Genomic DNA, 12,438 nt, shown 5'->3' on the forward strand with positions numbered 1-12,438 from the left:
TTTCAGTTCTGCCCACACATTTTTTATAGGATTGAGGTCAGGGCCTTCTGATGGCCACTCCAACACCTTGATTTTGTTGTCCTTATGCCATTTTGCCACAACTTTGGAAGTATGCTTGGGGTTATTGTCCATTTGGAAGACCCATTTGTGACCAGGCTTTAACTTCCCGACTGATGTCTTGAGTTGTTGCTTCAACATATCCACATAATTTTCTTTCCTCATGATGTCATCTATTTTGTGAAGTGCACCAGGCCCTCCTTCAGCAAAGCATCCCCACAACATGATGCTGCCACCCCCGTGCTTCACAGTTGGGACAGTGTTCTTCAGCTTGCAAGCCTCCCCCTTTTTCCTCCAAACATAACGATGGTCATTATGGCCAAACAGTTCTATTTTTGTTTCATCAGACCAAAGGACATTTCTCCAAAAAGTATGATATATGTCCCCATGTGCAGTTCAAACCATAGTCTGGCTTTTTATGGCGGTTTTGGAGCAGTGACTTCTTCCTTGCTGAGCGGCCCGTCAGCGTTATGTCGATTTAGGACTCGTTTTACTGTGGATATAGATACTTTTGTACCTGTGTACTCCAGCATCTTCACAAGGTCCTTTGCTGTGGTTCTGGGATTGATTTGCACTTTTCACATCAAGGTACATTCATCTCTAGGAGACAGAATGCGTCTCCTTCCTGAGCAGTATGATGGTTGCATGGTCCCATGGTGTTTATACTTGCATACTATTGTTTATACAGATGAACGTGGTACCTTCAGACGAATGGAAATTGCTCGCAAGGATGAACCAGTCTTGTGGAGGTCTACACATTTTTTCTGGGGTCTTGGCTGATTTCCCCATGATGTCAAGCAAAGAGGCACTGAGTTTGAAGGTAGTCCTTGAAATACATCCACAGGTACACCTCCAATTGACTCAAATTATGTCAATTAGCCTATCAGAAGCTTCTAAAGCCATGACATAATTTTCTGGAATTTTCCAAACTGTTTAAAGGCACAGTCAACTTAGTGTATGTACACTTCTGACCCACTGGAATTGTGATACAGTGAATTATAAGTGAAATAATCTGTCTGGCAACAATTGTTTGAAAAATTAATTGTGTCATGCACAAAGTAGATGTCCTAACCGACTTTCCACAAATTTCTTGTTAATAAACTATAGTTTTGGAGTGGTTGAAAAGCGAGTTTTAATTGACGCCAACCTAAGTATGTAAACTTCCAACTTCAACTGTATACATATATATTTTTTAAATGTTGTATAGGGAACATTTGTAAAAAGAGACAGAGGTCTCAATGTCTTCCCTGTTAAAATTAAGGTTGAATAAAAATACATTTAAAAACATCTTGATTACACAACCAATAAACTGATTTGTCCTTTGTTTACTTGACGAATGAGATGGGGAGCGTCACGCATCCATAATAAAAAAAGTGCACTACATTAATGATGTTCTATCAAGCGTGCAGTGATATCCGAGAGGAGGAGAGGGGGGGGGGGGACCGGTGTTCTTTGTAGTAACTTTGTTGTATTATTGCCAACGAACATGGCAGTTCTAGTTAAGGACAGTGCCATGTGTTGGCCACGCAATAGCCTATAACTACAGGCTTGAAAGGATTGTTAAGTTGCTTTGGAAAAAACACACAATTAAACACACCCCGGAATTATTTTCTCACTTTTTGTTCACTTACCAATCTGAGCCATAGAGGTGACTCTAGTCGTCCTTGAACTTGCCGTTGATATAGGGCACCCAGTCCAGGATCAGCCTCCAGTCTGTAAAGTAGACAAGGGCAACTCCGCCCACCGACCCCCAACCAGCCATTGTGGGAACCCTGGACAAATGATAACATGGGGGGAGGGGGGGTAGATATTTGAAGTCAGGAGTTTGCACTACAGCTACCAATTCAGTCTCTCCCACCCCTAAATATTTAACCCCTTGACCACTCAACCTAGAGATCACTTGAGGTGGTGTAGGCTATTTTGGTTGGCAAATCAATACAACAATGTATCACTTGAGGTGGTGTAGGCTATTTTGGTTGGCATATCAATACAACAATGTATCGAAAAAAGGGGGTCAGTCTCACACGGTCACACATCAAGGCCAAGGGTAAGCTAGCTAACTAAACTCCACGGTGAAGGAAGTGGAGATTGGGCCCTAAGGGTAAGCCATCTAGATGAGCCATGAGTCCGTCTTAAGTTGTAAACAACTGGCAACACTAACACAAACCAAAGACTTGGATGAGGGGTAAAAAACACACTCCAACAAGGTGGATTTGGTAAATATAAGGCCATAATTAACACAAAGGCCTGATATTTTTAGCAAAATTAACTAGCTAGCTATTTTGCACCACAGATAGGCAAAGAACAGTAGCTAACGTTAGCGTGCTAGCTCACTGCCTTGTTAGCGAGCTAACTGAGTGATGGGTCGTGGAAGAAGACGTTGGACCTGTCAGCATTAATTTACAAAAGTCTAAATACATTTTCACAAAATTATAAACAGACTTCAACTTACCACGTCCTGGCGATGGCAATGTACTTAGCCCCAATCAACTTCTTAAGCACTTGCACCATTCTGAACTGATTGAGCTATAAGAAGGTTCTGACCTTCCCCCTCAAACACGGTCGTCACTAGTTACCACAGCCACACAAGTTATAAACCACGACCATTGCTAAAATGTATATATATATATTTTTTTTATCTGATTTTAAACCAAAACCTGATAACATTAAGTTAAGATCAAAAAGCAAACGTTTGTTTTCATGAATGTTTACGATAACGCCAATTTGACTTTGTGGCCTTAGTAACTAGTGAAACCCCCCAGAAAGTCTCAGGACCACCTCAGGACTGTCCGTTGTAATGCCGGTTTGTTAAAAAGCTGTTAAACTGAAAATCACTATTTCAAATAGGATAAAATAATGTTCTCATAGCAGAAAAGGATGCAGAATATTGTTGGTCTATGCATCAAGGCAATCTTATTTACAAGATTACAAGGAGGTTTGAGAGCTAAACCTGCCTGAGTTTACCTTACAATCCTTTATCAGCTAGTTATGCCACAATTTAGTTTCCTCCCGATTCTTTAAACATCAAAACATGTATTTTATTAACTTAATTGGTTTACAGATGAGGCTATATATTGTAAATCATAGGCCTATGTCTGTCTATTTGTGGTTCAAACTGACAATGCCATCAGTTTCTATTTTTATTATGATGGCATCATTTAGCTACCTTTCCAATAGTAAGTAAACCAAATCATTATCAAAAAGGTTCACTTTCAGAGCCTAAAAGATCCAAATTCAACCATTTGGAAAACATTAGTAAGGGATTGTGGGCTATACTTTCTCAGACCTTTCTGCACCAATGGGAGATGATAGAAACCATTCATTTTCCAAGCTATAATCAACCCTTTATTACAATGTTTTCCTTTATTTTCTTTTTTTTTATGTATACAAGATTCAAAAGCCAGACATTGAAAAAGGTATAATTCTGTTATTAAAAATGGCACATTTATTGCTACATTACTGTTATATACAGGACAGTTCTCAATAACTACTTTATATATATAAAAAAGAATAAAGGAGACTGGGACTGGAGGCACTCTGAAGACACTGCTCAATCTTGATTGTGTCCTCACTGCAAGTGTAAGATGCCAGGCTCTGTAGCAGTGTGTGAGTCGCCCCATTTGAATACATAAAAAAGTATTTCCCTCCTCCTTGAATTGATCTATGATCGGATGTAAAAAATAAAATAAAAAAGGGCTTTATAAATACATTTGATTTGATCTGAAAGAAGTGGTTAGGAAAAGAAAGGTTTGCTGTCATATACCAATGAAATCAAAAAGTTATTCATATAGCACATTTTAACAGGTTGACAATACAGTTCACACTATCCAGTCATATCATTGAGCAAGGAGGGGTGGATGCACTTATAAGTATTCAAAACAGGGCCAGTGTCAATATTCAGGTCAAGAGACACAGAAATAGACCTCCCATCTTTCCCCCCTATCCCACAACTCAGAATACAGGTTGTGAATTGTCATTTTGGGATGTTCACAGAATAAGCAATGACAAATCAGCTCAGTCCATTTTTTTCCCCTCAGAACAAATCTTGTATATTTAGTACACATTTAACCTTGTAATAGTAGAGAAACAAGTCTTCAAATCAACTCTTTGAAGAGGTACATAAATACCTCTTACAAGAAGTCACTGTCAAAGTCACTAATGAGCTGGCAATCAGAAATAAGAAAGGGAAGTCCCAAAGCAAAGGAAATGGTCATAAATGACTAAATATAGCATCACTGCTGCACGCGCCTTTTTTTTTTTACACAGACAAATTTTGTAAGTTGTAATATGACAAGAAGCTCCAGTTATCATGGCTCAAAATAACACAGCCCCCCCACTTCAAAACTGAAGCCATATATTGACATTGAGGTGCTTCGAAAAGCAAATCACAAGGGCAGAAACCAGCATCTTAGAACCCAGTAGTGTTGAGTGGTTGTTTTAATATGGGGTGAGGGCAAACAGAAACAAACAAAACCAGGAACCTGACCCCACGGCTACAACTTAACAGTAGTTTGGACAAATGGTCAAATCAGTAAAAAAAATATACAAAGTTACTAAGCGATATACATAACGTTCATGTTTATTTAACTAGATACATTTGAAAAAAGCCCATGTTTTTTTTCTTTCCATTCTCAACTTCTTCCTGAAAATTGAAGGGGGGGCGGGGGGGGTCATCCGATGTACCTCTACTCCTGGCGATACATGAAATGCTATGGTTAAAAAGAGAAAACTGTCTTTATAGTTATGAAAATACAAGTTCAGGCACTGATAAGGCATCACTCCCCAATAATGACATCTTTAGTCTTGAGAATGAAAAGGCCACACTATTGATTCAAAACTGTATTTTTCTTTTCCCCTATTTTTCTACAAAGTAAACTTACATCCTTCTCAATACTATGACCAACAGGTAACAATGCACATTTCTGCCCCTGTGGTTAGATGGTGCTGCTATACCATGTCTGAGGCCATGATAATAACTTATCACAGGAATTAACACTGTTGTATTTTCAAACCATCCTGTATCTTACACAAACTCCCGCCTCCAAAATAACATGTCAGGACACTCTAGCATAGCTGCACATTGATGACCACATGGATGAGTGCAGAGTAGAATGGAACGTTTGAAATGAAGATAAAATAACATTGAACCGACTGACAAAACCTGGATACATACTTGAAAATGAAGGCAATCCACATTTGAATGGTACATTCAAAACCAGTTGCATAATTACTGTTCGAGACAGAGCCCGTCTCCGTAGATGTTTACTTGTAAAGTGACACTACCATCCAGTAAGAACACTTCAATAGGACAGTCAGAGGCATCCACTCCATCCACACATTCCCATTTGAAAATAAATCATTCATCTGGGTAACAGACAAAACACACTTCCTTAAATGTTTTTTTGTTGTTTTTTTTAACACAGGAACAATATCTTAGGCCACTGTACCCTTATCAAATGTAGCAATCGCATCAAAAAGGTATGCACCAGACTGACAGCTTAATAGTCACTAAATACATAATGATAATTAAGCCTACAACTGACCCCATCTGTCTTTGTTTATATTCTGAGCCTGTGTTTTTAATTCAACTTTCCTCTCCAATGGCAAGTTGACAGTGCAATTGGAGTTCATTTTGAAAATACATTTAATATCATCTCTTCATTCTACTCAACTACGATACACTCTAAACTTCAAACTAACATTGTCATTTATAAAAAAAAAAAATCTACAATGTATAGACTAACAAAAAATATATATTTATTTATATATTTATATATATATTTCATTTTGCCCCACTTGAAATAATATCCTTGGATTTTTGAATGAATGAGGTGGATTTACAAAGGAGATTTTGCCTCATTAATTAGCCACTTGAATAATATAGTCAGGACTTCACAGGAGGAGGGTGAGGACTTGATAGGTCATTGGGAATGCTCAAAGCTTCAATTTTAAGAATAGACAACTTAACTTATAACAAGTATTAAGATTGTATTTAATTATGGGCATCAATGGTTGATCCTGCATCTGCAAATGTGCACCTAGTGTTAGTCTTTTAACAATGACAATGCAGGGGGTGAAGCATCATATTTAGTTTGGTGTCCTTAGGTGGTGCGTGTTGGTACAGGGTCAATTGATTTGAAAAACTCAGGAGGGTGGCACTACACAATACAGCCATAAGTTGCCCATCAAACCAAGCCTCCAGTCTCATGAGAAAATGTGACAGGGTGGCTGGTTAGCGCCACAAGCTTTTCTGTAGTTTTTGATGGAGTCAATAGTAGCCTATGGGTGAGATGCAGGATGAAACCTCCTCTTCTTTTGTGCTGTAAAACTGCACTTTGTCCTCCTCTACCCCTGGCCAGCTAAACCGGCATCTCCTGAATAACCTACACTGAGGGGAACAATACTGGAGTCTGAAATACCATTCTTTTGTTTATGGATGGAAAGAACAGCCTTGGAGAATAATTTTCTACAACTCTTGAGAACATGACAACTGGGCAGCGGAGGTTCATCTCATGCCGGGCCCACAGAGCTGCGGTGGGGCCTGCAACTCTGCCCCGATGCAGGTCATGTCCCCTCTCTATTGCATGGGTTTGGTTACATAACATATGTAAGACTGTACCATTAAGTTGGGAATGACAAAACTACACCTGAAAAAAAATGTGCTCATACATATAACAACCCCTAAACAAAATGTTCCGCAAATGTAAGCAGTTTGCTTAAATGTCTCATATAAAACATGTTACAATTAGGCACAAATCCTTGATTAAATTTGTCATTTGTTAGGCTTCTATCGTTCACAGAGCACCTCTCGGCAGTGTGTTGAGTCCCATTAGTGGCAGGACACTATTACTCTGGTGTTCCATCATGTTATAGAAGCAAAAAATATATGTATAAAAAAAATTAAATAAAATAAAGTTCACATTTGCGCTGGTAGTCATGGTCATGAGTGCGGCAAATTGGCTGTGTCAGTTTTGGCAGTATGCATGTGTGAATAAGGGTATGTGAATGTGCGTCTTGAAACTGAATCTGACAATACACAAAAACATCAGTATACGTGTACACACACACACACACACACACACACACTGAGAAGAATGGGTGGAAGAAGAGATTAAGGCCACATCTTCCGAGAGCCAAGGGAATTCCATTAGATCTGCAAAGGAACAATACAACAGTGGTAGTATTCCAAACTTGAATTTTGGTGAAGTGATCAACTCAAAACTACTACAATTATTGACGGATGTAGAGGTACCTACCTGGTATTACATATGACTGACTGGGTTATGGCCAACTCCCGCCATGCTGGGGTGGCCTCCCGAGAGCTGCATGGGGGAGTCACCCACCACCCCAGACACCTTCTCCTCCTCCCGCCGCTTCAGACACGCTGCTTTAGGGTTCAGGTTACGTTCTGACGAGGTGAAAGGAGAGAAGACGAGTTTACATTGCATTCAAGTTGGTTATCCAACTTTCCATTGTGCTCCAAACCTATTTAATCCTTTAAAAAAATATATACATAAAACTGATTTTCTGGTCTGAAAAACAGCTGGATGAAATATTCTGTTCGGTCCTTCGGTCCCTGGGGAAAGAATACACACAGGGGACAAAGTAATACCGAGGTCAACGCATAAAACAAATGCAAAGAAATATGGTCACAGTAGCACTGCGTTACCTCGGACTTGCTGCTCCAGGTTGAGAATGACGTTGACGGCTTGATGCAGGATGAGCAGCTTGGTCTGAGGTTTGTCGTTGCTGAGGTGCAGCTGGCACATGCGGCCCAGCTCCTTGAAAGCCTCGTTGATGTCTCGCACTCGCAGCCGCTCGCGGGCGTTGTTGGCCACTCGCCGCTCTTTCTCACGCTCTACCTTTACCTCAGGAGGAAGGTCCTCGTCATCCTCATCCTCTGGACTAGAAGGCGGAAGACACGGAGAGGAATGAAGCCACGGGAGGGCGACACTCACAAACCAAGCAACTAGACTTTCAAAGAGTTGGGCCGCATGTGCCAGCTGCACCTCAGCAAAACATGCAAAGCAGCATAGATGCCTAAGCATTTAGCTGTCATTCTAAAAGAATCCTGGGTAGCACCAGGAAGTTATGTAGTTCTGAAAGTAAATGTTTTAAAAAGGAAGCTCCAGACATATTATTAAACAGGTTAATAGACATACAATTGATTCGAATAGAAAACATTAATTCACTCAAGACGAGGAAAATAAGTTAACAATGTCAGTGTAATGAATAATAAGGACTATTCCATTTGGCAAATAGACTAAACAATAATGACTTTTATCCCACATAGATTGGAAATGTTATCTTTGACCATTTATGCTATTCAATGTCACTTCGTCAACTACTATGTCTATACCATCAAACCAACTTAAAATGTATGTGGGGACCTTTGCAGAACAGTGGACGTCGCTATACAATCTTGGCTCCCCAAAGCATTACAGTCTATGGATGACGAGACTTACTCATCTCCCGGGTCTGACAGGCCTGAGAGGCCAGAGAGGATCTGGAGGGTCAGCGCCTCCTTTCTGAAAACAATGGGACATGAGGGGAGGGCATTACACAACGAGCTGGAAATGGAGTGACCAACTCAACGAACACAGCTAACTAACAGTGGTAATTGAGCATATAAAAATGGGGGATAATGTCATGTGTAACAGAATTTAACTAAATTTCCACCTATGTGGGATAAAATAATCTACAGCACAGAGAGAAATATGGCCATAATAACACTGAGTTACCTCTGACTTGCCTTTCACTATTTAAAGAATAGATTTTTTTTAAGTGGATATCCAGATAGTTGAAATACATGTGTTTTAAAGAACAAATGTCAACTGCAAATGGGGACTTGATTGTGCGGTGCACTCGGCTTGTTGTTTCAGCACAGACGGGGAGCGGCACGAGAGGAGCAGGGACCGGTGTGTCTGATACAGAGACAGAGAAAGTAGCCAAAACAACTTGCGCAAGACAGATAATCTACCGCAGCAACAAATGGGTCTATCATCTCATCTGGTAGGGTCTGTCTTTACTGCATCAAATCCATGTAAACAAGCTAGCTACACTAGCCACCACGTTAGTTAGCCTCATTTAGCCTTGCTAGCTGGCTCTTTCGCTGCGCTCCCCGCAACAACTCCATTCATATTAAACAGTCTACCTATTGGTTGATCATTGTAGCCTATTCCTTCTCGTTTAGCCAACTTAAATCCTGTAACTGTTATTCCATTTTGTATGGATGAGAAATGTCCCACTTCACTTGCTACAACATGGAGCCTCTGACAGTAGTGCTGCTTTGAATTACATGCGTGAAAAGTGTAGGCTGCCGGTACATATTTTGAAAGGGGCGCACTTATAAAAACTGTTGCTTTATTCACATTTCTAATGGCATGGTCTATTCTGGTATGTAGCAATGTCACAGACCATTTGACAAAACCTTTTCATTACAATAGGCCTATATTATTTGTTTTCTCAAAAAAGTAAATTGAATACCAACGGCCGTTTGGATGTTGGAATAACCGCGTCCATCCCTACACACTCTGTATCACAGTTACCACTATCAATAGTCAGGGTGATCACCTACCTTGCTCTGATGCGTTTTGTTTCCTTCTTCTCGTCCTCAGACTTGTCAGCGATGGAGGAGTTCTCTTCGTCCTCCTTGTCCTCTCTCTTGATGTCCGAGCCACTGGACGAGTGTGTGGAGCGGGCCACGCTTCCTGGCAGACCTGTGGAGCAGAACGGAACCTCACCGTCAGTATTTCCGATTTAAAGAACAATTAAGTAGCCCATTATCTTATCTGTTTGCCATGGTGGACACATTACATCAGGGAAAAGGAGTACAGCTCACAGCGAGGATGAGAGTAGCGAATGAGAGTGTGTGAGAGGTGCGTGTGACTCACTGGTGAAGCCGTCTGATTGTCCAGTGGACTGAGGGGGTCCGGAGGCGTGGTGACCGTGCAGCAGGGTACTGCTGGGAGGAAGGCCTGTGGGCTCCTCGTGATGGTTTCCTCCCTGCAGAATGGGAACAAAGCATGTGATAAAACAACAAAAGCATCATCACAATCTCAGTGATGTAAGACAACAGGGGTTTAGTGTTGGAACCAGAGGTCAGAGGGCGTGCTCACCATGGCAGGGTGTCTGTTGCTGAGTGCCAGGCCAGCGTTGGAGAAGGCCTGAGAGAGGCCTCCCAGGCCACCGTTGTGCGCAGACGACACAGCGCTCAGCAGGCTGTGCATGTCAGAGTGGGCTCCTCCCCCCAAGCTGGGCGGGCCCTGGACAGCGTGGCTACGCAGCACATGGATGGCCTCTTCCAGACGGTCCTCCATTTTGTTCTGCTGCAAGGAGACACAGGGCAAATCTCAGTCACTACGTTGATAATACGATCACATCAAATAATAGTTTATTATTTGTAGTAAAGAGTGAATAGTGCGTACCAGGGCGTGCAGTTGCCCTTCGTAGTTGGGTGACAGGGCAGACTGCCCTGAAGGTCTTGGCCATTGAGATGCAGCTCCTGCAGAGAGAATAGATAAGATGCCACATGACCGACAAAATGACAGCTCTGATTTCTACCAGTAGATGGCGATCCAGAGCTCCAGTCAAGATCATGTGCTAATAGGGGGTCATTTCCATTACAGCTTTTCATCACTATTTCATCCATTTGTCTGCCCTTAAATCTCTTAACTAATACAAGCTACCAAATGCAGCAGATATAACAATCCAGTATTTATACCTGCAATTCCCTGGGGCGAGCCCACTGGGGTGGAGGGTGTGGAGGAGAAGTTGTTACTGTTGTGGTCCGAGGGGTAGATCTACAACCGTCAGGAAAGAGTACCTTCAGCTACTGAACAACAGCACACACAAAGACAATACAAAAAGGCAGTAGGATTTGATTTGGGGAGGATTACTCACCGATGCAAGAGCCTTCCCAATCTCATCCCCTGAGCTCCCTGCAGTGGCGCCTCTGTTGGCTGTGGAGAAAAGATCATTTTACAAGGCAGAAACTACTACTCCAATAAGCTAGTGAGACCGCTTTAAATACACTGTTAAACCGAGGGGCAGCACAACATGTTTCACAGGATATAGACAAGGTAATTGGTTAAAAAAAGCAATTGGTTGTCATGTGAGCGTTAGTTGTACCCATGATGCCGTCTGCTCCGTTAATGGAGGGCGTGTGGTTGTAGCTCCCAGAGCCAGAGTGGAAGCTGGGTGGGAGGCTGCCGTTCACCTCACTGCCATGGAGAGGGTAGTTCTGTGGGGACAGAGGTAGGGGTTGACGCTTCTGGAGGGAGGACAGAACAGCTTGGGTTAGAGCCACTTGCATGGAAGTTGGATTCGTCATAGAGGAGAAATGGCATAAACAGAATACAGAAACAAATAAAGATTACAAAAAAACATTGTTGCATGTACTAATTCAATACAACAGTAACTTCAAAAGGAAAACCATTAGGAATTTGAATATATAACTAATTTGAAATATTACATATTGAGGGGCTGTCCTCACCATCCTGTCCTGTGGGTTGATGGCAGAGAAGGAGCCTGGCTGGCCGATGTGGGGAGAGTTCCCCAGCATGGCAGAGTAGCCAGACTGACCCAGAGGTCCTGAGGAGGCCCAGGGGTCAGAGGAGGGGTGGAGGCCCTCTGTCAACAACAACAAGGGTTAGGCAATGGACTTATTACTCACTGAAACATGACTAACTCCAGGGCATTTTAACTCAACACATTTTTATTTACTGTTTTTGTTTATTTGCTTAAAATCTCTGACCACAACAGGTACTTATTAGAGAAACAGGTTTCTATTTAAGACAGGCGTCTATTTCGTTAATGCACAATGCTAATTTGCATAGTTAATTGTTTACTTCCAGCATTTTAATAAATGTCTTAATTTCCTCCACTAATGTGTTACCGACACACTGTCACATTTCTTTTGCCTCGATACAAAATAAAATGTTTTAAAAAAACACTTGACTGTGCATTTATCAGTTCTTACATTTGCCACTAGAGGGCGATTGGCCAGTCTCTCAGGTCTTGTACTCCCAAAGTGTTCTTGTGCTTGCCAGTTAGCTAGCAGTTCTACGCTGTTAGCAGCCAATGGCTAGCAGTTTGTTACTGGCGATAAAAATGGATGATTGCAATTCTTGTTGAGTCGTTACTGAATTACTTAATGGAACAAGTCAAACATTAAACCTTGTAAAGAATGAATGGTAATTCACGGTAACCTCAAAACTATTCGATTATACCCAGCGTTTATTTGAAACGGGCGTTTATGTGCTGAAATGTGTGTCGTTGCCTGGTTATTAAAAAAGAGACAGGTGGCTATTTGAGAACGAGTTTAATTGAAGTTTTACAGCACCTTTAACATAGAGTTAAAATAACAAAGAAAGGTTAGAC

General features: G+C 41.5%; 1 protein-coding gene across 11 annotated transcripts in view; it reads right to left on the minus strand.

The window, feature by feature from the left end:
• Window positions 1-3,389: 3,389 nt before the first annotated feature.
• LOC135512778 (transcription factor E2-alpha-like) overlaps window positions 3,390-12,438 on the minus strand; it is a 37,846-nt gene continuing 28,797 nt past the window's right edge. For 3 of the 11 annotated variants that reach the window (XM_064935146.1, XM_064935139.1, XM_064935137.1), the window contains 12 exons: window positions 11,531-11,688; window positions 11,188-11,329; window positions 10,960-11,018; window positions 10,781-10,859; window positions 10,485-10,561; window positions 10,176-10,385; window positions 9,951-10,062; window positions 9,635-9,776; window positions 8,523-8,585; window positions 7,727-7,962; window positions 7,314-7,465; window positions 3,390-7,210 (listed from right to left, as the gene is read on the minus strand). In XM_064935146.1, coding sequence (XP_064791218.1) covers window positions 7,320-7,465; window positions 7,727-7,962; window positions 8,523-8,585; window positions 9,635-9,776; window positions 9,951-10,062; window positions 10,176-10,385; window positions 10,485-10,561; window positions 10,781-10,859; window positions 10,960-11,018; window positions 11,188-11,329; window positions 11,531-11,688 — 1,424 coding nt within the window. In that variant the 3' untranslated portion in view covers window positions 3,390-7,210; window positions 7,314-7,319. The remainder of the gene's footprint in view (window positions 7,211-7,313; window positions 7,466-7,726; window positions 7,963-8,522; window positions 8,586-9,634; window positions 9,777-9,950; window positions 10,063-10,175; window positions 10,386-10,484; window positions 10,562-10,780; window positions 10,860-10,959; window positions 11,019-11,187; window positions 11,330-11,530; window positions 11,689-12,438) is intronic. The other 8 variants (XM_064935145.1, XM_064935143.1, XM_064935141.1 and 5 more) reach the window with 6 other exon arrangements.

Source organism: Oncorhynchus masou, chromosome 24 (assembly GCF_036934945.1).
Source record: "Oncorhynchus masou masou isolate Uvic2021 chromosome 24, UVic_Omas_1.1, whole genome shotgun sequence".
Taxonomy (NCBI): domain Eukaryota; kingdom Metazoa; phylum Chordata; class Actinopteri; order Salmoniformes; family Salmonidae; genus Oncorhynchus; species Oncorhynchus masou.